The 26,825-nt window shown below is 39.0% G+C and overlaps 1 protein-coding gene across 1 annotated transcript; it reads right to left on the bottom strand.

Moving 5' to 3' along the window:
* Positions 1-8,315: 8,315 nt before the first annotated feature.
* On the bottom strand, positions 8,316-25,437 carry CD274 (CD274 molecule). The gene is made up of 7 exons (XM_014860732.3): positions 25,200-25,437; positions 19,949-20,014; positions 18,735-19,076; positions 14,786-15,070; positions 12,723-12,827; positions 11,144-11,203; positions 8,316-10,026 (listed from the first exon to the last, which is right to left on the bottom strand). The coding sequence occupies exons 2-7, from the start codon at positions 19,998-20,000 to the stop codon at positions 10,004-10,006; spliced, it is 867 nt and encodes a 288-aa protein (XP_014716218.1). The 5' UTR covers positions 20,001-20,014; positions 25,200-25,437; the 3' UTR covers positions 8,316-10,003.
* Between the last annotated feature and the right edge of the window lie 1,388 nt (positions 25,438-26,825).

The raw sequence follows: 26,825 nt of genomic DNA, 5'->3' as shown, positions 1-26,825 counted from the left end.
GAAAAGAGGAATTGATTTCCACTAGAAAGTTGTTTGTTCTGAAATTAGCAAAGAAGGAACCATCTTTCTTTAAAAACAAAACAAAAAATGGTCTATCCAAATAAACATTTACTAAATTACCCCTAAAAAAAAGTATGCTGTCCTATGTAAGTAACTTCTGCTTTACAGAATCTCAACATTTACTCACATGAGGGACGCTGATGAATCAAAAAGGAATTGATGCCAGAATTTTAAATGTGCAAATTGAAAAAGAAAAGAAATTCTAGTTAGTTTGAACACTACGAAAAATTCTAAAATTAAGGCTATCAACTCAGCACAACTTTAATTCACAGTTGTTTTAACTCTAAAGATAGAAAAATTAAACACTTTAAATTTTTTTTAATTTTTAAAAACAAATACAAGATTAATTTTAATTAAAAAAATAGTTTCTAAGTCTTTCATGACAATAACAGTTGCATTCTGACACTCCTGTCTTTGTTGCCCTGAAAGGAGGAAAGAAGGCTCCCATGTGAAAGGTGTTCTCACTGCATCCTCATCACCAGAGCTAGGAATCCAGGGCTGAGAAGCAGCATAAAGGAGTGTTGCTAATTTACTACCTCAAGCCTAAACTTTGCTTAAATTTCTCACTCTTTACATACCTCAAACCTAAGTTTCTTTGTCCTGTCTGATGTGGATCAAGGCTGCCCCAGGCAGAGAAGCCCAAGGCATCCTGCCCTCCATACTGATCTATGTCACCCTCCAGGAAGTATAATCAGGTCCTGACCTGATTCGTATCCAAAGCTATACGACCACCTGACAACTAGACCCCATCTGCACTGATACCATTTCAATGGCTTTTTTACATGATCTTTCATTTATCTTGTAAAGAAATAACTCACGTACCTATGCCTTATAAATTTTGCCCTACCCTCAACCCATTGCAACTCTTCACTGCCCATGGGTCCTGTCCCCATGCTACTCCATGCTATTCTCTGAATAAAGGAGCACTAGTAACAGACCTTGAGAGTCCAAGAAATCTTTCTTTCAATTCCTCAGCTCACTGAGCCCGTATCACTGTCAATTCTTCACAAATTTATTGTTTCTTTGTGTAAAAGATATTTATACTACCTGCTTTGTTCACTCTCCGAGGATCATTTCTTATTTATTTATTTATTTGTGTGGAAGATTAGACCTGAGCTAACATCTGTGCCAATCTTCCTCTTTTTTTTTTTTTTTTTACTTGAGGAAGATTAGCCCTGAGCTAACATCCATGCCAGTCTTCCTCCACTTTACAGGTGAGTTGCCACCACAGCATGGCTTACGAGTAGTGTAGGTCCATGCCTGGGATCCAAACCCATGAACCTTGGTCACTGAAGTGGAGTGTGCCAAACTTAACCACTACACCATGGGGCTGGCCCTGGATCATCTCTTTATGATCTCCAATACATACATATTATACTAGGTTTTTCTCCTGTTAATCTGGTCTTGTGTCAATTTTATTATTAGTCCAGCCATAAGGACACAAGAAGGGAAGAAAGGGGATTTTCCCCAACTCTGACAAAAGCAATCTCCCACTCTTCCCAAATACGTGTACATTTCTCAATACAGCTAGATTTTTTTTCTTTTCATAGTTACCAGGAAGGAAGCAAATTTTGGAGCAGTGGTACAGATGAAACAGGTGTTTGTTGTTTTTGTCTTTCATGTTGTTTTTGAAGTTTTCTCCTAGATTCCTGAAACATTTTAATCAAGTTTTAAAGTCCCCAAACACCTTCAGTGTCCTAGAAAGAGACCATTTTACTTGATCTCATATATATTAGCATTCACAACTGACTCCAAACTTGCTGAGTCATCTCTGCCCAGAAAGGAAGAGAGGTTGTTGACAGATGAAGTCTGCTCTCAGTCACTTGCTGTTGCTGATAATAGGTTTTTTTCATTATTCAGCCTCGATGTGGCATTTCTTTAATTCTCACAACAAAAAAAGGTCTTCTAATCAGTTTCAGTTATGTAAATTTTGTTATCTATTGAGTAACTTCTCCATCATCTTTCTCTTTTCATTATTCACCACTGCAGAGCATTGAGGTAAAAACAACTTTTTGTGTCTTGTTGAAGGCTAGATGCTTGATCTCAGGGCAGGCATCCAAAGTTTCCCATGGAGAAGCCAAAATGCTGAAAGGGGAAGCCCAGGTTTGGGGGATTTTGATAGTCACAAAGAGCCCCCAAAATGCTGACCCAAAGCTTCACGTCGCTGTCATGCAAAAACTTCAATTGTGTTAAACTTAGTTCTCAGACTGGATAAATGTAAGTTGGGATCATTCTCGTAAGCATCTACATATGGAAGCATATGTCATGTCTATGGTAGCATAAACAAGTTTGGGCTATTCATTCATTTATAATAGTATCATGTATCTTCATGCAGATCCAAACTTATAGCTGCTTAATCAGAGGCCATAAATAAACTGGTCATGCTTCCACATACTGGAGGCTGTGCTGGGAGTGAGAACAGTGATAAATAGTGAAAAATTAAATGAAACAATAATTTGATTTAGTTGGATTCAAATCCAGACTCAAATCCAGCAGTGGCTGAATTTGGTTGTTCAAACTCCCTTACCTCTGAGATCTGTATTTGACCTTAAACGTTAATAAGAGTTATCATTTCCTCCAAAGTACATGGAAGTCCCTGGAAGGCAAATAATTGAGCTCAGACTTTTAAAAATTATGATTTATTTATTTAGAATAGGTAACATGTTCACATGATTCAAAAGTCAAGAGGTTATACTAGTAAATTTCTCCCACTAGGATCCCAATATACCACCCGAAAGGCAACCTGTTTCACCAGTTTCTTACGCATCCTTTCTAATATATATTTTTTGCATATATAAGCAAATATGCATCTACATTTTTTCCCTTTCAAAAAGTGCAAAATGTATATCTGAAAGAATACATAGTATAAATAATATACAAATTAAGTGTACATAGTTTACACACTAAGTACGTAGTATGCAAAGTAAGCGTTCATGGTATATGATAAGGATCAACCTGATCCGATCTGATTCTTTTCCAAAGTTATAGGACCACCCAATAACCAGACCCCACCTACACTGATACCATTTTAACAACTTTTTTACGTAATCTTTCCTTTGTCTTGTAAAGAAAGAACTCACAAACCTATGCCTTCTAAATTTGTCCCTACCCTCAACCCATTGCAGCTCTTCACTGCCCATGGGTCCTGTCCCCATGCTACTCCATGCTATTCTCTGAATAAAGGAGCACTACTACCAGACCTTGAGAGTCCGAGGAATCTTTCTTTCCACTCCTCGCCTCACGAATCCCACATCAGTATACATGCTGTATACATAATTAATATAGTGTACAAAGCGTAGCATACGGTACTCTGTTCTGTACCTTCCTTTTTCATTTAATATAAATACATCTTGGAAATCTGTTTCATATCAGTACAGAAAGAGCTTCCTTATTTATGTGGCTATCTAACATAGCATTCTATTGTTTTGATGTGCCACCACATTTCTTTAACCAGTTCCCTATTGATGGACATTTGGGTTGTTTCCAGTGTTTTGCTATTATAAATAAAGCTGCAGTGAATATTCTTATACATATCTCATTTTGCATGTATGAGAATAATGTAGGGTATATTTCTATAAGTGGAATTGCTGTGTCATTTTTAATTTTGATAGATATTGCTAAACTATCCTTATCAGAGATTGTACCAACTTACATTTCCACTAGAAATGTAGGGATTACAGATTTTCTTCAATCGTTAAATTTATCCTCTGTGAAAAGAAAAGAAGCTGCTTTCCATACTGCTATGGTCTGAAAGTTTGTCACTATCTCCCACCTTAACAAATTCACATGTTGAAATCCTAACCCCCCAAAATAATGGTATTAGGATGACGGGGTGTTTTGGGAGGTGCTAAGGTCATGAAGGTGGAGTTCTCATGAACGGGTTTAGTCTTCTTATGAAAGAGACCCCACAGAGATCTCTTGCCTCTGCCACCGTGTAAGGACACGATGAGAAGGTGCTGTGAACCAGGAAGAGAGTACTGACCAGAACACAATCATGCTGGCTCCTTGATCTTGGATTTCCCAATCTCCAGAAATGTGAGAAATAAATTTCTGTAATTTGTAAGCCACCTAGTCTGTGGTATTTTGTAATAGCAGCCCAAATGGACTAAGACACACACCATCAAAGGTAGGCATCTTCTCCATTCTCCAGGGTCCAAGTCAAATCTGGCCTCCTTAGGGAGGGCTTCCTGGCGCCTAGGATTTCCTCCATCCTCTACTTCACAAGATTTGCCATCCTCTCTTTTCACTGTCTTGAGACACTTTCTTGAAATTTCATATTCTCTAGCACTTGGATTATTACTTAATTCTTCATAAATTTATGTATTGTCTCCTCAAACTATAAGCTCCATGAGAACGTGAACCACATTTAATATTTCTTTAACTCCCCCACAAAGCCCTGTAAATGCTTGGCCTGTAGAAGATGCCCAGTGAACAACTGCGACCCATTCAGATGTTTGTAATGGAATTATGGGAAATGTGAGTGGAATGTCAGGTATTAAAGTGGTGCTTTCTATGTCTCAGCTTTGGCATGCACTGGGGGAGGAAAATTGACTCTCAGGCTACAAAGACGGAGAGCAGAGGTGGAGGGAAATACAAAGAGAAAAATCAGATTAATGTGTTGAGATTTGCCACAATCCCACCACAAAGCTTTCTTTTGGTAGACCCATTTACTTCTTAACTTGAGAATTTTCCTCTGCAAAAATGTAGGCACTGGAACACTGCACTGACTCAGTTTCACCACCATTGTAGTCATCCCCAGGGGTCTCAAAGAATGGAATGTGAGAGTGCGTGATCCTTTGGCTGGTCTCCAGCCTAGAGATTATGCAAATTTAGAGACTGGGTGGACCTTCGCCTCCTATTCAACCAGGATGCTGCTGCTTATGTTCTCAGGCTTGTCCTTGCAGTGAGGGTCCCTTCTGCAGGGCCTAGGTCTTAACATTTCTGACTTCCCCTCCGCATCCGGGTCATCTCCTGGTTTGTCACATGGCCTGATTTTGATGAGGGATTAAATCCTGGGATCGTGGGTGAGATTTCACTCTGTACTCCAGGCTGCAGCCCATCTCCCCAGCCTGACTCTCCTGGGTGAGACAGGACTAGCCACTCTCATTTTCTGCAGGAAGAGATCTCCTAGAGAGGTCACACTGACTGGAAGGAGGAGATCAGGAGTCTGTGTTTACAGATAGTGTTTCCTTGAATGGAAATGGATATTCTGAACTTCCTGTCCACCCAATTGCCTTTTTCTACCATAGAATCTGCAATCAGATCAGAAACTGGTAAAAAATGGAGCTAAAACATAATAGCTTCGCAACAGTTAAGAAACTGAGAAATGCATATTTCAGCCGATATTTGGATACTTACACTCCATTCAAAATTTTTGGGTTTTTTTGAGGAAGATTAGCCCTGAGCTAACTGCTGCCAATCCTCCTCTTTTCACTGAGGAAGACTGGCCCTGAGCGAACATCTGTGCCCATCTTCCTCTACTTTATACGTGGGACACCTACCACAGCATGGCTTGCCAATCATTGCCATGTCCACACCCAGGATCCCAACCGGTGAACCCTGGGCTGCCGAAGCAGAACATGCACACTTAACCACTGTGCCACCGGGCCAGCCCCTCCATTCAAAATTAATATCATAGTCTTACATACATTATTTTTAAATGGCCATTTTATGTTTTTCTGTTGAGGGCAAAGATGTAAGTAAATAACCAGCAAGAATTGCAACAAGAACTCCTTTTTTAAAGCTTCCTGGTAATATCACTGTAAGTACGCCGTCTTACTTATTTTTGCCTTTTTAATGCTCCAATTGTCCTTAACTTTCCTGATTTGGCAGCCATCCAGGTAAACATGATGCCCTTGTTTGGTCACCTCATTGCCAGCCGATGGCATCAAATGTGATAGTGTATGCAAATCCCAGAGCCTGGCATAGAGTACATGCTCAATAAATGTTAATTATCATGATTATTAATGATAAATCCCAACCACTAACAAATGCTTCAGTTTGGTCAAACTTTAACTTCTTTTAAAATATAAATAATTCTGGAACTATTTAAATTATAATAGGGGTAAGTTGGTTTATTATATTAATTTCCTTGAAACTTTGGGAGCATGGGGTAGGAAAGATTATAAAGATGAAATTTATCTGTCTTCACAAATTTAGCCAGGGATAGTAATAGCGCAAAAGTTAATTTTGAATTCTAAGTTTTAAAATAGTAATAATCTATATATTTTCTAAAATTTTAGATAAAAATATATTTGGTCCACTTGTGACAGATTGTCATATGCTTGTAAAATGGACCGGGGTAAAAGTTTAATGAAAGCTTATGGTTCATTTTCAGGGTAACTTTCCTCTAACACAGACCCCTCCAATGTCACAAAATTCCATCCAAAATCATAACCACCAAAGCCAGACAGGAAGACTGGTCAGAAAGGTGAGATATACTGATGTCCAGCACTCATTTTTATGGCTTTGATTGCCCAGCAGCTGGCATAAATCTTATATCATCATCATCTCTACAAAGATACTGAAACTGTTCCTTTAAAAAACACCTAGAATCTGCCATATATTCTTAGAAACAGTCATCATCATCTCTTGAGTGTCTGACTCAGAGATGATCAAAAGTCTCCTTAAAGTGAGCTTGATGACTATGTAATTAAGATAAATGACACATTAAAAGTTCTACACTTGGTTGAATGATGTGTTGTCATATTTGTTTTAAAACCACAAATCTTATGGTCCCACCCTTTACTAGGCCTTAATCCTCAAACTGTCTCATTCCAGGTCTCTCACTTCCTTTTCAGAACCTGAAGATTGAAATACATCCAGCGTCACATGCCCTGGCTTGCATATCCATGTTTACTGACCTGAGAAGAGGACTCTCCTAAAGGAAAGTCCCTTTGTTTCCATATATTTCTCTTGAGGACCACTCCTCCTTTCCCACTCTCCTACCTCAGATCTTCAATTTGGATGACACAATTTTTACTCTTTTCTTGGTGTTGTCCTAAAAGACGCTATCGAATGAGAGAGAATTAAAATTTCCAATCCACTCGTTTAAAAAAATAATCCTTTTGATATTTTTCATCACATAGGATTCAAGAGTGTGCTGTGTAAACATAGAAGCTATGAAAAAAGAACTGGGAAAGTGGCTGCAGATATTCCAAGTAAATGTCTCCACTGGGATGTTAAACTGGGAGTGATTTTATAAAACATGTAGAAAACAAGAAAATGGACATGCTGATGCACTGAGGAACAAAATAAATAAGAATATTTTATTAAATTAATGCAGGCATAAACAGTGACAATCAAATGCAGAATTAGATATCTCTGCCTATGTCATTTACAACGAAACACAAGACAAAGGAATAAAGTGCTTTACAAATCCAACGCCACGAGAAGGCATTAAGACTTAGGAATAAGAGTAAATAGACTGTATGTCTCACTCAGCCAGAATCCTCATGTGTACTTCATACAAATAAAGGATATTATCACACACACACAGAAACAAGGGATATTGCACAAATGAACATGTACAAAAAGATAACAGAAGGAGTTCTGTTGAAGATTCTGTTTCTTCAGCCTTGACATAGTAAAGCAAAGATTTTCCTTGTTATGGATTCAGGTAAACGGCCAAGAGGGAGGGAATACTTGGGGACCTCCTGAGAGGGCATCTAAATCTCAAAGGCTTTGGAAAGCAACATCTTAGGAGGCATTTGTAGTGATGAGAGCTGGCAGGACTCAAGGGTTCAGGCACAACTCACGGGCCTTTTCTGGTACAGGTACATAGCGTCTAGGTACTCTACTCAAATTTCCAAAAAGAACATGTGATTTTGTAAGTGCAAATTCAAAGTCAAATTTATACTCAAGAGAAAACAGAAAAAAACACAAGTTCCAGACATGATTCTGTCACAGTTAGTAATAAGGTTGACTCAGTGAACCCCAGAGAACCCATGGGTCTCGCTTTGAGAAACACAAAATAAGTCAAATCCAAACTCACTTATAGAGAAAGTACTCAACAAATGCTGGTTGCCTAAATGGAGATGTAGTATGTATTTAGCATGTGTGAAGTCTTACGAAAGATACCATGAGGCTATGGAAAAGATGATCTAGAAACAAACAAGACATCTGGGACCTCTGGGAAATTCAAATTTGTTCCAACTGCTACAGAAGAAATAATACATTAAATTAAAAAAGCAAAGTGCACAGCAGGCACATGACATGTTACCTCTCTGTGAAAAAGAGGAAAAAATAAATATATACTTTCACGTATATTTCCATATACATTCATAAAATATCTGTAGAAGAATACATAAACAAAAGGCAAGAGTGGGTGCTTCTGGAAAGGGAAACTACGAGGATGGAATAGAGACTTTTTAATGTCTCCTATTGGACCTTTTGAATTCTGAATTATGGAAAGGTATGAATTCAAAATTAAATTGTATTTAAGTAAAAAAGAAAGAACTGCTAAACAATACTAGATATAATATAAGTGAGCATCAGATGACACGGCAAAGGCAAATAAATCAGGGGTAAACAAAATGATAGAAAAAGAATTCAAGAGTTATTTTCCATAGTTTTTAAAAATACTGACTTCTAAACTAAAATAAACTAAAATTGATTTGGTTATTAAAGTGTTTAAGTATTTTCAACTGTCCCGGAACGGAACACACTGACTGGCCACCCAGCACGTCCCCTCCTTTTGGCAGCATTTCTAGACTTTCTTCCTCACACCATCATTCTCCTCCAACACCTTATGCTATGACACTGCACTAAATTATAATAATAAATTTTTTTTATCGCTCACCCCATGATACTATGAGCTCCTTGAGGGGCAGTACTTTATTTTGCTCACATCTGTAGACTCACTGCCTGATACAGTGACTGACAGGCACGGGCACTTTCTAAATGTCCGCTGAATGAATGAATTTCTTAAATTAAAACACAGCTGTAAATTGTCTTCTAAGAGGACAGTGGGTCACAGTTGTGGAAATCTGAGGTTCACTATTCACCGGCTTGGGCAATTTAGTTTATCCCTGTGCTCCCTCAGCTGTGAAATAGCTATAATAATAGTGCTTACCACAACACAGTTGTTACAGGGATTAAATGAGATTATGTGTGTAGGAGTCCACACAATTGTAAAGCTATTTAAATGAAACAGATACTGTTTCATGATATTTTATCTTGAGGTCTGAGAATAAGATTATTGAGACACTTGAGGTCTGAGAATAAGATTATTCAAGTCAACCTAAGTATCAATGAGTTAAACAAGATAATATCCTATACAAACCAATGGTTTGCTCTCTATGCTTCCTATGTACTAACGGTTATGGAGGATACCAAGCACCTTACAGATACAACACGTTTTACTGGACACACAAAAGCCATTAAGCAGTAAGTTTAGTTTGGTGACAAAATTTTAACTTCTATTAAAACATATCTTCAAAAGAAATCATTCACAACCACACTCACATGACAAGACCCCACAGGCTCAAAATAAATAGAAATAACCTACTTAAATATTGTTGTAACACTGGGTCTTTCGACCACACAGAAGACAAATTGAGACACTGAGTGAAGGCAAAGGGCACTTCTGCAGGAACTGACCATTAAATCAGGGAATCTCAACTTGTTTTCCTAGGATGAGCAATGGACAATTGGCATGGAGGCTCATCATTCAGAAGTGTCCTTTCTCCCTTTCATCTGCGTCGATGAGTCGCCAGTCATTTTGAAGTACCAAAGCTTCCTTTCAGGCTACCCTTTCTACTGCATCCTTCTTTGTTCTCCTCCTCTTCTTTCCCAGCTTTCATTTTCAGTGCTTGGGCCTTTTAAGTCCTACATCACCTGCAGCCTGCTGGCCCACTGCATTCTTCTGGTCATACTTAGCTCTGATGAACTCAGACCACAGGCTGAGAATCCCTGCTTTAAGATCAGAAGTTTCAGCGCTGGATTACGTCTCTTCAAATTGTGTATCTGGAGAGTGATAATGAGAAACATAACTTATATTTGCTAGATGATAAAATAAGTTTGCAATAAGAGAAAGAGGCCGATTATATTTATGCCCAATCACCCGTATATGTTAAGGGTGACCAACCATCCTGGTTTGCCAGGACTGTCCTGCTTTTAAAACTGAAATTTCCATGTCCTGAGAAATCCCTTAGTCCTAGGCAAATTGGGCCAGTTGGTCACCCGAGGATGGTCCAAACACCATTCACTAATTAGCTCTACAACACATTTGAGTGCTATGGACACATAATGAAACCTGCCTGAGCTGGTCTAAGCTAATTAGACTACTCTAAACTTGGATTCATCGTGAGGTTTGGTTTCTAATCACATTAAATAAAGTTATATAAAAGCCTTTATATAACTTTCTTCTTAGTTCAATCAGCGGGATGAGGTCTTTCTGACCTTTTATAAATGCAGACACTTGTGGCAAAATGGAATTAAGCAGATAAATTAAGAGTAAGTTTCTACAGTCAAACTAGTAGGCCTTAAAACCTGATTTTTGTCACTTACCAACTATGTGTTCTTGGGCAAGTTACATTATCTTCCTGACCCTTTGTTTTCCCTACTATAAAGTGGAGATAATACCAGTATTTATCTCTATGATTTGGGGGAGGATTAAATGAGGTACTGTACATTAAGCAGTTAACACAGTGCCTGACACACAACTATCTACCTATCCATCTATCTATCTATCTATCCATCCATCCATCCATCCATCCGTCTATCTATCCATCTATCCATCTATCCATCTATCTATCTACCACCCATCCACATAAGTCAGCTTGGTCCCCTGTTGCAGGGAGATGTCAGGATGCAGAGCAATAGAAACCTAGCAGAGAGCAGCTTCCTCCCCCGCCCACACAAAGCTGCTCACACTCTTTACTCTCCAGGGCCACCCCTAAATCTCCTCAGACCATGGAGGAGTTCTTACATTAGAGCTGGGAGGCAAAGAGGAACCAGCAGTTCCAACAGCAAGCATTCTTTAAAAGGAGGGGAGGTTATGGCTGACAGCTTTCTCCCTGTTATTATTTTAACCTTCTGTTTCCTTTTTCTTTAACTTCCCGATCCCGGCTAATATTCTTACCATTTTGTTTCTTTGAGTTCGTATCTCGGGTGACACATTTTTCCACATCCATCATTCTCACTTGAAAGAAAAAAAATCACTTTTATTCCCAGATAACACAACTCTATATCCCACACAGTGACTCAAGTTTAAATTCCTACGAAACATTTTTAATTCCCTAGGAAATCTGTAGACTTCCTTATTCCATGGGTCCCAACCCCCGAGGTTGATTCATCAGTTTAGGACACGTGCTTTTTGCTCCTATATTTTCCTTAGGAGCATAGACTTTCATTTTCCATCCTTCCCTCAGAGATGGACCATATTCTGAGGTACTTTATTATTTATTGGTTTTCTAGTCATTCCTAATGCCAACTAACTATTTTTCACAGGGAAATATTCAAAATCCAAGTTGGCAACAGTCACTTTCTTGGACAAACTAACTCCATCTCAGAATCTTCCTGTCATTGAAACTTGATCCTTATATTCTAGCTGTCTCAGTTCTAAGTACTCATTCTCTAGAAACAGCTGACCTCTACTCCCTCAATTACATCACTTTCCCAGATCTGCCCACCTTCTTAAAGGGTTGTGGGGAATTTCTCAGCGACTGCTGGAATTCCCTTCCATTTTCCACTTCCTTATTTGACATCAGATAACTCTACAGGCAGATCATCACTGGATCCCTTTGTATACGTCTCAAAGTACTGGGGAAATGTTTAGTCTAAATCATCTTAAAATGGGAGGAAATTATTTGCATAGACTCATTTTCCTGCATTTTAATTGTTCCCATGGGTAAATAGAGAGATAAACATGCAAATTATTTAGAAAACTATCTCACACTCTCAGTCAGAAATTTTGTAAAACACTCTATGGTAAAAGTTTTACAGCTCTACAGAAGGAACTATTTTTATTACTTAGGTGCCAGAAACCAGCTCAATATAACAGCTCAACAAATGCAAGATTCAAATGCATCCAAAAACAACAGGCATTTTAGCTTTTTCTCTCATGTAGTCTATGGTGATTTGCATGATAGAAAGAAAGCGTATGATGCATGGTCTTCTGCCTCCTTCAGACACACCCATTCCCCCACCCTCACACCTGTACACGTGATCTTCACCCAGCAATCCTGCTCAGCTTCACTATAATTGCTGCTAGTGAACAGTGGACTGTCTTTGTGCCATCTTGCAAGGTCAAGTCAGGTTTCCCTGCAGCCATGATCCAACTCTCACCCTCCCGGAAATACAACTACAGTGTTCAGTGCCCCCCTCCAAGACAAGAGATGCCGCAGAACAGCGAAATGAGCAGGACTGAGGAAGAGGTGACGCACAGTTTCACACCGAAGCATAACTAAAACCTACTTTGCATAATTGAAAGTTGGCCCTGGAAGGGGAGGCTAATAGGAAGGCAGCATTTTGCAAATCAGTGTTTCCTTGTAGGGGCACACTAGCATTTTGGGCAGGACAGTTTCCTGTTATGTGGGACTGTTCTGCACATTACAGGAGATGCAGCATTCCTGATTCTGCCTCCTAAGTGCCATTGTGACAACAGCTCCCCCCATACTTCCCCACATCCCCATTGGAGACCATTGCAATAAAGGAAATACCATGTCTTTTTAAACAGATGATGATTGTCAGGGCTACAAGTAACAACGGGATGACGCCCAGAATTGCCAAGTGAGTTCTCTTATTTGCCGGAACTATAAGTGGTTCTGAAAAACAAAACAAAACAAAAAGAAACTGACTAAGGATAAAATTTTGATGGGAAAGGGTCAGAAAATAACCACCTTTGCAGTTTAATTTAGGTTAGCTTTAGATTAGTTTTCTTAAATACCAAAAGTTTCTGGCCAGCGAGTGGCTGGAATGGTGAGATACCTCTAATACGAATATGGGAACAGCATGGAAAAGTGGAAGAAGCCCAGGCTTTGGACAGATGGACCTAGGGTTAAATTCCGCTGCCACTCACTAGCTTTTGATCTCTGGCAAGTCCTTTAACAAGACTATAAAATGAAAATTATAATAAGTTTTGTGAGGCTAATGTCTGTAAAGTGCCTAACATAGTACCACAGGGAATGGCTCCTCAATACTAAATGGCAGCCTTGATTATTTCACTTCCTCTTGCATTTTTATAGAAGCTAGCAGCCTAGTGAACACGGCAAAGATGGAACATGAAGGCCAACTGGAACTGCCAATGAGCTCCTTCCTCCCCACATCTGTGGTCATGGTCAGGGATCAATGTTTGCTTTCTTTTCTTTCTCCACAGTTTGAACATCTTGGGACATCTAGTCACTGGTATCTCTCACTAATCTCTCTGTCTGTGGTCCCACGCAGGAAGAAAAGGGGTCGCAGGCACATGATGCTCAGAGATTGCTAGCATTAGTCATGATCCCTGACAAGCTTTAAAGCCACAACAGCAGCGAGCCTTTGTCTGGTAGCTTACATTTACAACTCCTGTTCATATGTATTTTATTTGAGCCTCGAGAACTTTGTAAGTCAGGAGTGCCAGGTATGAAAAAAATCCCCAGGTTGCAGAAAAGGAAACAGACTCCAAGAAGTTAGGTGAGTTGCCCTAGGTCTTCCCACAAATAAATTGTCATAAAACAGCTTTTAAATGGCCGGAACCCACTAACGCAGCTCCTACCAAAGTGCCTTATACCCCAGTAAGAGCATCTCTAGAATTTTCTAACTTTTTTTGCTCTTTTTATTCATAGGACCATCCTGGATTGTCTTTTCCTATTGTTTGACTTTTCTACTCTATTTTTCAGTTTTAGTTACTCTGAAGTCCCTGAAGCTTTACTAGCAACATCTAGTGGGGGAGGGGGAGGTAGGAAGGGCTTCTCTGAACACCTCTGGGTTTATGTTAAACATCACGCTCGCCCACCTCACTTTCTTTAAAGGTCTGAGCTTCTAGTCAGACTCTGTATCCTGCCTTACCCACTTCTGTAGGGCAGTGAGACAAAAAATAGTTGATGGAGTGCAGGTAAGAGTCTCAAATCATTTTCATACACCATAGCTCATTTATCCCTATGATAACCTTGCTCGATAGGTTATAACCATATAGGGAAAGTGGAACATGCAGAAGTGGAGTGGCTTGCTCAGGGACACACGGCCTTATGTCCTGTGCCCCGAGCAGACTGCCTTGAGTTGAAAGGTCACAGACTACCCTGGGGGAGGCAGATGGGGAGGAAGGATCTCTCCCATTTGTAATAAGATAGAACAGTACATTCCACTTGCTTCCTGTCACAGAAACCCCGGAAAGAAAGGAGCAGCTCTGGTGTGCTTGGATTTCGATTCCTGAAACACGGCCTGGGTTGAGGCTTCCTCTCGGGTGCTCCGCCAGATCCCCCAGCCATAAGAGTATTTCCTACATAGAACAAGAGTGTCTGTCTTCTTGTCTGTTTCCTGGAGAGTGTGAATGGTGTCTTATTCTTCCGTGAGCCCCCAATGCCTGGTACATAGAGCATATTCAATAAATATTTGCTGAATGTTTATTAAATAGCAATATGACTTGGATGAATGGAGGTGAGTAAGCAAGGTGCATTTTGTAAATATAGTGTTATTCATTCATTCATTTATTCACTAAACAATGCATGCCTGTGATGATTAGGCATCACGTTAGGTGCCATGAGACAACACTAGGCATATTTGAATAAGGCATTCAGAATATTACCTGGGATGACCAGCTCAGCTGTACTGTTTTCCTCAAGACCTGATCTCCGAAAAGTGCAGTAGAAAATCTCGTTAGCTGTTGCGTTGATTCTCAGTGTGCTGGTGACATTGAAAAGCTTCTCCTCCCTCTCAGAATTGGTGATGGTGGTTTTGCCACTGTGGACTCGGTGGTCACTGCTTGTCCAGATGACTTCAGCCTCGGGGTAACCCTCAGCCTGACATGTTAGTTCATGTTCAGAGGTGACCGGATCCACAGAAATTCTCTGGTTGATTTTGCGGTATGGGGCTAGGTTATGAGCAAAAAGAAAAATCAGGGCTTTCACTTAGCACGGAACAAGACATGTGGTTTGGTGTTATCCACATTAGAAAGGATATCAGTCCAGGCTGGTTCTCAGAAATAAGCTTAATGTTCAGATGTCCTAGCAGTGGAGAACCCTTGTTAGCTCTGCCTCAATTCTTCTATTCACCTTTGGGCCAAGTTTGGGCTCAAAGGAACAACTATCTTGCTATAAAAATCATATTGCCATTTTCTTTGGGCTCAGAGTAAATATATAGATGAATTTAAAGAGAATTGGCATCTTGAAGCCAGTAGTCTTTCTATCCAAATATACAATATGTCTATCCATTTAGTTAAGTCTGTACCTTTCTCAGTTAACTTTTATAGTCACATCAAGACCACGAAAAGTTCACGGTAGTTTTGAAGTCAATATACAATTCAATACACACTCCAGAGGTACAAATACAGGCAGTAAAACCTGGTTGTTAAGGGCAGACTTCAGAGCCGGATTGCTTGAGTTTAGAACCTGGCTTAACAGCTGAGCGAACTTGAGTAAATCACTTAATTCTTTAGATCTCAGTCTTTTCATCCATACAATGGGAATAACGCCACATTTCATTGAATCTAAGATGCCACCTAGTTAAAGACACACTCAGATTTCAGAGATAGTAAAATGAGAAAAACATGCACCTTGGATATGATAAAGTCCCTACTACATAGAGTCAATTGAGGCTTAAATGAGTTAATACAGGCAAAGAGCTTAGGACAGGTCCTGGCACATAATGATGAGTGTTCATGACTACTACTATTACACTAGAGCTGCTCCTCCTCCTCTTACTCCTACCACTTACGTGCACTCATGTGGTATTCTTTAGAAAGTACTGACAGTTCCTGATGAACTGTCTTGGAAATAAATTTTCACATATCCAAACCTGTTCATGTTTCAAAAGTTTTAGGCTTATCCTATTTGAGGAAATATTTCATGCACTCATTCACTCATTCAACAAATATTTTTGTTTGCTCTTGTTACATTACTACTCTCATATGCCAAGCCCTAGGGATACAGCAATGAATAAAACAGACCAAAATTCCTACCTTTGTGGACTATATATTCTAGAAGGAGGAGAGATACTATAAACAAAATAGATAAGTACATTTATATGATATGTTACATGATATATCAGATGGTGATAAATGCTACAGAGAAAACTTAAACAGGGCTGGCTGGGGGAGAGATGGGGTTGGTGGGGAAAGATAGCATTTAATCCTTGGTTCCCACGAATGAATTAGATTTATCAAGATAACTATGCAACACTTTGTTCTTTTAGTTGCCTAATCCCATTTAAGATCTTGAAAGTATAAATGCGCACTTCATTTTCCCTGCTATTGGGTTCAACGATTAAGGGAAAACAATATTTTTAATGGAAAGTTAGATGTTTGAGAGTCTAATATTTAAACTAACAAACAAGAAAGGTGCAATAACACTCAAAGCGATAATAATAATTGAGTTAACCCAAAACCAACTCTTTCTAATTTCAGTTTTGAAATGCTTCACCTTTAAAATCCCATGGTGAGTAAATTCCCTATGGGGAAGCTGTGTTACCACAAGTCTGCAGTGATGGGAAGAGAAGCCTGACAGCATTACTGTAAAATCATTTTCATATGGAGGTGACTCAGGAGTTCTACTTCCCTGAGTTGTAAAGCTCATGTAAGCAGGCCAACAAACTTGTGCTGGTGACACTGCCTTAAGGCAATTGAAGCTTCGTGGCTGGCTTGCTCTCAGTGCAGCTCAACTCAACCTCCAAGGTCACTACATGCAAATGACAACAAGATGGATTGGGACTAGGATGCCAATTTAGTAATTTATAATACAAAATGGAATGGTCAAACAAATCAGATCCTCGATCTCACTGGTCATCTGTTTTGCTCCATCAGAGACCCCTCCCTGGAAAAATCATCAGTACCAGAAGGTTTCCTATTGTGTTGAACCAAGCAAAGGAAATAGCAGATCCACAAGGAACATTACAGAGCCCAGATGAACTGGAAGGACACCCTTCCTCACTACAGGGACAGCTGTCCCACTGTCTGCATACTCCTTATAGGCTGATGAGAAACCTTTTCTAGAAGCAAAAACTTATACACTCTGTCCTTCCTTCTACCTGTCAGACTTACGCTCTTTCTCCCCACCCCAGATCTGGCAATGTTGGCTGTTGATAGGGCTAAGTCTTGACAATTTGTTTAATCCTTGAAACATAGTAGGTGTTTCATATTTGCTGACGGACTGAAGAAAAGTTGAAAATCCCAACTTGGGATCCCACCAGCTTACTTTCATGAATATCATTGTTCTAAAGAAATATATGGTAAAATAAAATTAAAATTAAATCTACTTCACAAGTGACATTTTCTTGACAACAGTAGCATTAATTGAGCCAGAATCAGAGACCCAATAATGTACCATAAAATAGATGTATTTCTCCTAATTCCTATATAATTTTGATTTTATAGTGATCAGTTATCCATTTCGGATAAATGTTAACTTTTTCTACTTATATTAATTGACCTTCAGATAGATGGTAGTTAGGCCAGGAATGGAAAAACCAAGCGATGATACTTTAATTCTAATCATATAGTAAAAGGTTATTATGCAAACAAAAGAAGCAGGCAGATAATCCGAAAACTATGACTAGAGAACGCAGATTTCAGCTCAATATCAGAAAGTAATTTCAACAGACTATGGAAGACAGGTTCAAATGAGAGGAGTGTCATTGCAGCAAATATGTGAGCAGAAGATCCTTTGGGGGGATTTCTGTTCTTTGGGCATTTGAATTAGCTGCTCTTGCCTGGGATCCTTACAGCTCTCAATTCTATGAATCTTAACAGTGAAAGCAGAGGTGGTCAGCTGAGGTGTTTTCCTTTACATAGCTGGTGACAACCCAAAACTTTGAACGAAGTGACCTGATGACACATTTGTGGGTCAGTACCCGGGAATCTGACACTCATAGTTCCTCTTCAACACTCCAAGATAAGATTGGTATAGATTTTTCAAATTGAATGTATGCCCAGTGAGCATAGTTTACGCTGTCTCTGAGGAAGAATAATTACCTGTATACTTGACATGATTATTTTTCGCCATCAAAGATTGACTTCAAGTCTTTTTGTATGTGAACCTTACAATGGGGTTTGTTTTTAATACATTTATTTGGGTTTGACATAGAGAGGTTCAAAGGAAGGAAAACGCTAGTAGACCTAATAAAATTAAAAAATGATGAATAAAAAAATTCCTATAGGGACACACAAATAGTGGTTACTATCTTTGCATGCCATGGAAGATGGTGGTGAAGGGAGGGGGACACTTTTGTAATTCATTTTACTCCCTTCCATAGTGTCTGAATTATTTGCGAGTACACGTATTACTTTTATAACAAAAAGGTAAAGACTAGGAACTTATTTTTAGGAAAACTGAACATGCTGTGGAACTTGGCTCTGTCAGGTTTGGCTCTGGCTCTCCAAGGACGGTCAAATAGGATATGCTCATTGGATGAGTGTGTGAATGAATGAATGAACAGACAGCTGCTGTGGAAAGTAAGCTGGGCTTCCAAGAATGAAAAGTTGTCAACATTGGGATATGGTTTTAATAACGTTTGGGCCTCTTTATCTATAATAAAATTCTTACCATTGACTTTCAAAGTAATCCGCTTGTAGTCAGCACCACCATAGCTGATCAAGCAGCAGTAAACCCCTGCATCCTGCAATTTCACATCTGTGATCTGAAGTGCGGCCTTTCCCAAGAAGAGCTGGTCCTTCAACAGCCGGGCCCTCTGGCTGTAGCTACTGTGCTGAACCTTCGGGTCTTCCTCCCCATTCACAAATTGAATAATTTTCTTATTCTCCATTTCCCAGTAGACAATTAATGCAGCCAGGTTTAATGGTTCTTCTACTGGGAATTTGCATTCTATTGTCACATTGCTGCCATAGTCTACCACATAGAGGTCCTTGGTAACTGTGATAGTAAATGCTGAAAAGAAAGATGACCAATCTTCAGAAGGTGGAAAATTCTTCAAAAAATCTACAGATTAGTGCAGGGACTACAAACAATTTATCTGATCACTCGTGATAATTATGTTTAAGTACTTCTCTAAAATACATATTTTATCCAGTGGGCTTAAAATATGTTTTGGGATACTGTATCTCATCCCTGAATTAGAATAACAAAATTAGCTAAACAAGTCATTGTCCCAAAATTCATAAACATACATTACTGTAGAAATATTATATGGCAATGGGGTACTTATAACCAGGGAAATTTTGTTTCATGTGGACATCCCCAGAATGTCCTTTGACTGGACATCTATTTGCCTTCTACATAGTCTGAATGGTAGATTTCAATAGTCCTCCCTTCTTACTGGCCTAAACTCCTGATCAGTTGTCTGCCCAGCGGTACATGGGTATGGAGATTTAGGAATGGTCTCAGGATGACGCCAGTACTGTGTTACCCTGACACTTTCCATGTACACTGTCTTTCTTCCTTAGCATATACTCATTGGGAAAAGCAGGTCACAGAGCAACACCTTCACTCAGAATGATCCTGCCCTTATTTAAAACAAACTAATAAAATTTTCATACAGGCCATTTCCCCAGATAGTTTCAGTAATTATCCCTGGGAAATGGGTAATGGGTAATGGATAAATGGATAATGGGTTACTTTTGTCTCTTTCAGTTTGTCTATATTCTCTATATCTTTGTCCAATGACATGGGTTTATGAAATAAAGAAGGAAAAATAGAATGTCCTCTCTATAAAAAGTTACACCCATTTTTATCACATCCATTTTAACTTATGGTTAAAATATTTAAAATATAGAACCTAATGAAAGGATTTGGTGTCTTACCTTTCAGCAAATGACAGTAGGCCATGAATGTAAAGACACTAACTATCCTCATCTTTCTGGAATGACCTAATTATGGAAAACACAAAAAGAAAACTTCTTTACTCAATAATTGAATACCCAGAGATTACGGGACTTGGTAGTTCTAATTGAAATAGTCTTCTGATAACCAGATAATGACTGATCTGTAAGTGTGGAAATGCAATAGGGAATTTAGGATACTAAGTAATAAGGATTACTAAGTAATACTGTCACTTAATATCCCAGAGCCATATAAAGCCAAATGAAAAAAAGCTACTATGATGAGAATTTTTAAATTTAATTACAAGCCCTGAAAAAATCTTATAGTCTAGACTCAAAAGAAGCCAAGAAGAAAATATTGCACCAAAATGCTCTCAACTACTTCATGTCTTTTCTGCAGTGTAACATATCTAGAAATCCAAACCTGTCCTGTGCTAAATGTCAAAGCAAAGAGAATATGACTTCCACATCTCCCACCCCTTAATGCTTCTTTTTTCCCCCCAGGAGCTGAATACTTTCATCTTACCCTTTAACTATTCAAGTCTTCCACATCACTACCCCAACCATGCCAGTTCTCCCCCAGGTGCCATCCTTGAAAAATCTACTCTCTGTCCTTCACTTATTCTAAATTATAAATCCTGTTCCCTCAATAAACTGATTCCACTAACAGCAGGGGGAGTGAGAAGGAGAAACAGCTGGATTTGACCAATTCATACTCAGATGTGAATGACTCACAGCCACTCTTTCAGGGGTGTCTGCCTAGATTCTATTCTTCATTTTGTCATCCGGCTTGAAATTCTACCAGTTCTTTCACTCAGCAAACATTGATTGAGCATCTCCTCTGCACCAGGCACTATTTTAGGCGCTGGGGATACAGCAGTGAAGAGGAAAGAAAAATCATTCTCCTCTTGGAGCTTATATTCGAGCAGGGGAGTAAATAAAGAAGGTTCGTACTGTTATTTCAGCCTTTCTGTTTACGTAACAACATTTTCTCTCTTGTGTTATACATACATTTATGTCCTTTGAGAATAAAGTCAATTTTCTCTCTTAGAGTCTCTTTGAGCTCTGTATACATACAAAAACTCACAATTGACCAACTAATCAATGCGACACCTATATAAAGCAGAAGATTAATGCTCCTAATATATAAATAGCTCCCAAAAATCAATAAATCAACAAGGAAACTACACACAACCCAAAAGGAAAACGAGTATAAAGATTCCAACATACAGTTCAGAGAATAAGAAATACAAATGACTTCTAAATATAGGAAAGGATGCTCAATCTCACTGATAAAAAAAAGTATAAATTTAAGACAGGAGATACCATTTTTCACCTATTAGCTTGACCAAAATTATAAAGATTCCTAATATTTAGTGTTTTTGAGCATATGAACAAATGGGTTTTCTCATCCACTCATGATAGGAATGTGAAGTTGTATAAACTTTTTGGAGCACAATTTGGTAACCTCTATTAAAAATTTAAATGTGTATGTCATATGAGCTTTCACTTCCTCTCCTAGAAGTATATCCTCCAAAAACAAAAATATATAACACAGTATATGTAAAGGGATGGCATTGGTAATACTAGCCTCAAACTGGGACTACCTAGACAGCTTAAGTAATTAAATAAATTTTGGTATATTCATACAATGTAATACCATTAAGGACAGAATTAAGTACATGTAGATGTATTGATTTTGCCCAGATGTAGAAAGTAAGCTGCAGAACAGCATATGTAGCTGTTTTTAACAAAAGAAATCCACTTTTGTTAAAAACAAACAAAAAAAACCTCAGTGTGTATGTGTGTGTGTTTAAATGTAGAAAATGTCTAGAAAAATCCATACCAAGATGCTGACAGTGATTAACTCTAGCAGTAAAATTAGAGGGAGGATAGGCAGGTATTCACCTCTTTAAAGTTTTTAAAAGGAAGAAAGGAGGGGAGAAAAGGGAAAAAAAGGGAGACGAGATTGTGAATGATTTCTTTGGTGTTTTTCTGTGTCCAAATTTTCAAGTGAATGAATATGTCTTACTTTTATTATTAGAAAAAATAAAAACAAAATTAATGCACCATTTCACCTTGCCAAGCTGCACAGTGTTTGGCAGATAGAGCAGCATAATGGAAAGAACCCCAGAACCTTCTAACTGAGGTAGAATAATGACATTTGTTTATTTTTAACTTTTTCTTCATTATTAGAGTAATATAACCATACTACAGAAAATGAGAAGAGAAGGGGAAAATTGCCCACTATTCTACCATTTAACCCAGGTAACTCCTGGAAACATTTTTGGTTGTCAAAACGGGCTGAGGGGGAGGAGTGTAAAGGTCGTAAAGGTCAGGGTAGCTGCTAAATATCCTGTGATGGACAGGAAAACCCCACAGCAAAGCCATGTCTGGCCCAAAACATCAAAAGTGCCAAGGCTGAGAAACCTTGCAATCACTGTGAGCATTTTAGTATATATTTTTCTTCCAGTCTTTTCCCCTATGAATCTTTGAAAAAGTAATTATAACTTTATCATACATTCAACACTCATTTTTTCATTTAATATAATGACATAGATATTTTCCATATTACTGCATGACATTCATAACTATCTTATTTAGTGGTGCCGTCATGTTCAATTCCTCTATTGTTAAGTATAAGATTGCTTCCAATTTTAAAAATATCAGAAGTATTTGTGCATTCAGCAAATATTTGTTAAGCGTCTACTGTGTGCCAGGCCCCACGCTAGGCCCTAAGGATAGATTCCCAAGTGGAATTATTGATCAAGGAGAAATAACATTTTCCTTATTCTTGACACATGTGGATAATTGGTACCAGTTACATTGTATCTTCACCCAGCACTGGGTGCTGTTTTAAAACTATTCTAATTTGGTTATTGAAAAGTACAACTTGAATTTTTCTCAGGTTTGTTGATTGTTTTAGTTCTTTTGTGAATTATCTGATCATTTTTCGCCCTATTTATCTTACTGGTTTCTTATCAACCTGTAGAAATCCTTCATGTTCATATACATATACAAAAAGGATAAAATAAAACAAATCATCCTCCTCCTGCTGGTGTGAGGTGCATAATCCTTATTTCTCGCCTTCCTGTCTGCCCTGTAGATGGGAACAGGGATGGTATTCAGGCCTGTGAGAACACAAAGCTTGTGGAAATGAGGCTGCCGCAGCAGCTATCCAGCTGTCCTTTCTTTGGGTCAAAGGTGATTATACTACAAGTATAAAATTCTAATGTGATATTATTAACACAAATATACATATTGGGCAGAAGAAAAGTTAAAATACCCCTAACTCCAAGCAAAGAACTGTTCAGTAAAACAGAGAGACGTTAAATCCACTCATGGATTACAACGAATTTTGCCAATGTTTATGGCATATTCTGGTGGAGTTTCTATCTTTAACAAATTTGGTTGAAAATTTTAGGAGTAGTAAAGATTTACTGGAAGGTGATGGATTAGATCTGATATTTACCTAACTGTTTATTATACTTCCTCTTCCAAGGCTCCATTCCCTTGGATTGTAACTGTCATCAGCGGAAGACCAAAAGGGGGAAGACAGACCATGTGCATAAACATGGTCTTTGACCTCTAAACCCCACAACAGGACAGCTGGTCTAAGAGAAGAATAATGACATCTTCTTCAGGTAAGAAACTCTGACGGTATAGCTGAATTCCCAGAAAGAACTGAGACATTCAAAGAGCAAGGAAATGTGAACTAGGGAAGAAGTGATGGTTCATTCAGGATGGGGAAGCAGGTTTGTCCCTGGGGGAAACCAGTATCACACTATGAAACTGACACTACTTCTCTACCTCCCAAGGGTAGCATGAAGAAACAGGGGAAATAATTTAAGCTTTGTTTCTCAAAAGTAGGAGCAAGGAGTGTCTTGATATCTGTTGGTTTAGGGTCTCCTTTTATTTTTACCTGATGTACATGAACTATGATTTGATTTTCACACACACACACAAATTCCAAGAGTTTGACGACGTGTCTCCAAGTGAGCTGAAAACCCACCTCATTAATAGATCAGGAGAGTTGATCTATTAAACCTCTACTAAACTATCAAACTCTATGAAACTCAACTAAACCCTGTTCCCAAACTCCATTTGGGTGACTTTAGTGACCCCAAGACATGCTTGTACATTTGCCAGGTGTGGCTTCAGTTCCCTACAGTATTTCTGTGACCTCCTTTAAGACCACACTCTAACTGCTGTCCTGCAACCTCTGTCTACCCCCTTCACCAAAAAAGGCTAATTTTTTCCTCAGAGTATCATAGTTTTTCTTAAAAACTGCTGGCAATTGTCAATGTGAACTGGTACAGCCTTTCTGGAAAGCAATGTTCAATTTACATCAAAAGGCCTTTAAAATATTCAGACTCTTTGACTAACGAGTTACAATTCCAAGCGTTTACTTGAAGGAAATAATTAGCAATGTCCCAGAGAGTTATATACCATGATGTTCAGTGAATGGCTAAAACAGTAAACCACTATAAATAACCTTTATGCTCAGCATGGGGGTTAATTTTGCTTGGTTACTCTGCATGATGAAATACAGCCATTAAGGAAAAATCACATTTCAGAAGGCTATTTAATCCATAGAAAATGATCCATAGTACATATATTTTTTAGGTGCAAAAAACAAGGCAGAACATCGGTACTTAAAGTATTCCCTGTGTTATAAGGCAAACCCAAACTGAACTTTGACATAGACCAAAGTCAATGTGTCTAAGAAATGTTTTAACGTTTTTTTCTTAGGCTCCTCTCCTCCTCTTTCAGGACTCCTTTAGGTCCTCAGAGCAGACAGAGCAAAGAACTCAGGTTCTGGTATCCTGGATCTTACACCAGGAAGGGACCTTAGGAGATGCTGCAGGTGGGATATCTCACCCAGAACAAACTGCTAGTGAGTGGCTGATGGTGGACCAGGACCCAGGTGTCCTGACCTCCAGCCTAAGAATTTCCCTCTAGACTCGGCTACCTACCTCAGGACCATATTCATGAACGCGCAGAAACGTATACTTACAAGACTGACATTAAGCAAAACTGAATCTCACCTGGTGAAAGGCCAAACATGTTACCTGTTCTTATTAATCTTGACAGCTCCACTGCCCCCTAAACCATGGCGCTTCCCCTTTCCCTCCTCTTCTCTCCACCCCAAAGAAAGGGTCTATAGACCGTCCGTTTTTAAACGCCGAGCGAGATGGCCAGGGGGCGACCTGCGGGGAAGAAAGCTCCCTACCTGCCGGCGGGGAGACTCGTGGCGAGCGGGGAGACCCGGGACGCTGCACCCAGCTGCGAAGACTGCGGGCGGCGCATCCAGTCCAGAAGGGGTCGCTTTGAGTGGGCGGCAAGAAGGGGTGGAGCGGGAGTGAGGTCCCCGCCCATCTGCAGGGAAAGGCTTCTCTGGGTCAGCTCTTCTTCAAAAACAACTAGACTGCCCCAGTAACCCACTTGTCAGAAGTTCTTTTGAGAAGTAAGCGGATCTTGCGTTCTTGGAAGAAAAATGTATATAAACGAAACCAAAAGTGAAACTCACTAGTACGGTTTCCTGTAAATCAGCTTTTTAAAGGAAAAGCTTCAAGGATTAAACCAAATCAACATCTGATGTTTTTAAAAAGATTTAGAATAATACTACTTTCAGAATTTAGACGTCTTAAATTCTACCATCAGGTTTCCCCCGTTTCTGATAAAAGCTTTTACAAGATGATGGAACATCTTGACATAACGATATAATTCTACAGCATATAGAAAGTAAAATGACAGGCCCACATGGCTTTGGTTTTTATTCTAGAAAGTAGGTGTGTGTGTAATAGCAAATATATTTTTAAAACGTGGATTTTGTGACTTCCTCAAAAAGTTCCTCGACATAATGAAATGTCAATTGCTTCGTCATTAAAAGAACTTCCCATCACGAGTTACAACTTTTAAGAACAGTTGGATCTCTGCTCTCTCTCTTGCCATCCTTGGGATCCTGGGCGGGGTAGCACATTCTAGGTGAGGGTTAAGAAAACCCTTCTAGTAACACATCAGTGAATGAGCCCAAGCTGAAACGACGCCATTCACACAGAGGGTGGTGGCATAATGTATTTAAGCATTCGAATGGACTTCTAGGTGCTTCTCTCTTTCTCTCTCCTTTCTTCCTTCTCTCTTTCCCTCCTTCCTTCCTTCCTCCTTTCCTTCCTACTTCTTTTCCCTCTTTCCTTCCTCCTTTCTTTGTAATTTTAAATCGATAATTTGAACTCTTCATTGGTTGCCTTTCTTGCTTATTCATTTCAACTGCAATTCAAAATACTGCCTAACAAGTGACTATTAAGATGTGCATTGGCTATGTTATGGCATTTGCTTCCCAAGTAAGAATTTTCACATTCTCAGAATATCACATATTTTTATTCTTTAACTTGGAAGAATACTGAGGATGATACTGCCTTAAAAATCTGGTGGAGAAATATAGGCAGCACACTCTTTGACATCAGTATCAAAAGGATCTTTTTGGACACCATAACTCCTCAGACAAGGGAAACAGTACAAAGAATAAATAAATGGGACTTCATCAGACTAAAAAGCTCCTTCAAGGCAAGGGGAAACAGGATTGAAACAAAAAAGCAACCCACTAGTTGGGAAAAAATATTTACAAGTTATTTATCCGACAAAGGGTTAATCTCCATAATATATAAAGAACTCACACAGCTCAACAACAAAAAATCAAACAACCCGATCAAAAAATGGGCAGGGGACATGAACAGACATTTCTCCAAAGAAGATATATGGGTGGCCAATAGACACATGAAAAGATGCTCATCATCACTAATCATCAGGGAAATGCAAATCAAAACTACACTAAGATATCACCTTATACCTGTTAGAA

This window comes from Equus asinus, chromosome 23, assembly GCF_041296235.1.
Source record: "Equus asinus isolate D_3611 breed Donkey chromosome 23, EquAss-T2T_v2, whole genome shotgun sequence".
Taxonomy (NCBI): Eukaryota; Metazoa; Chordata; class Mammalia; order Perissodactyla; family Equidae; genus Equus; species Equus asinus.
Note: the sequence above shows the minus strand (reverse complement) of the source record. Positions and strands in the feature narration are given on the sequence as shown.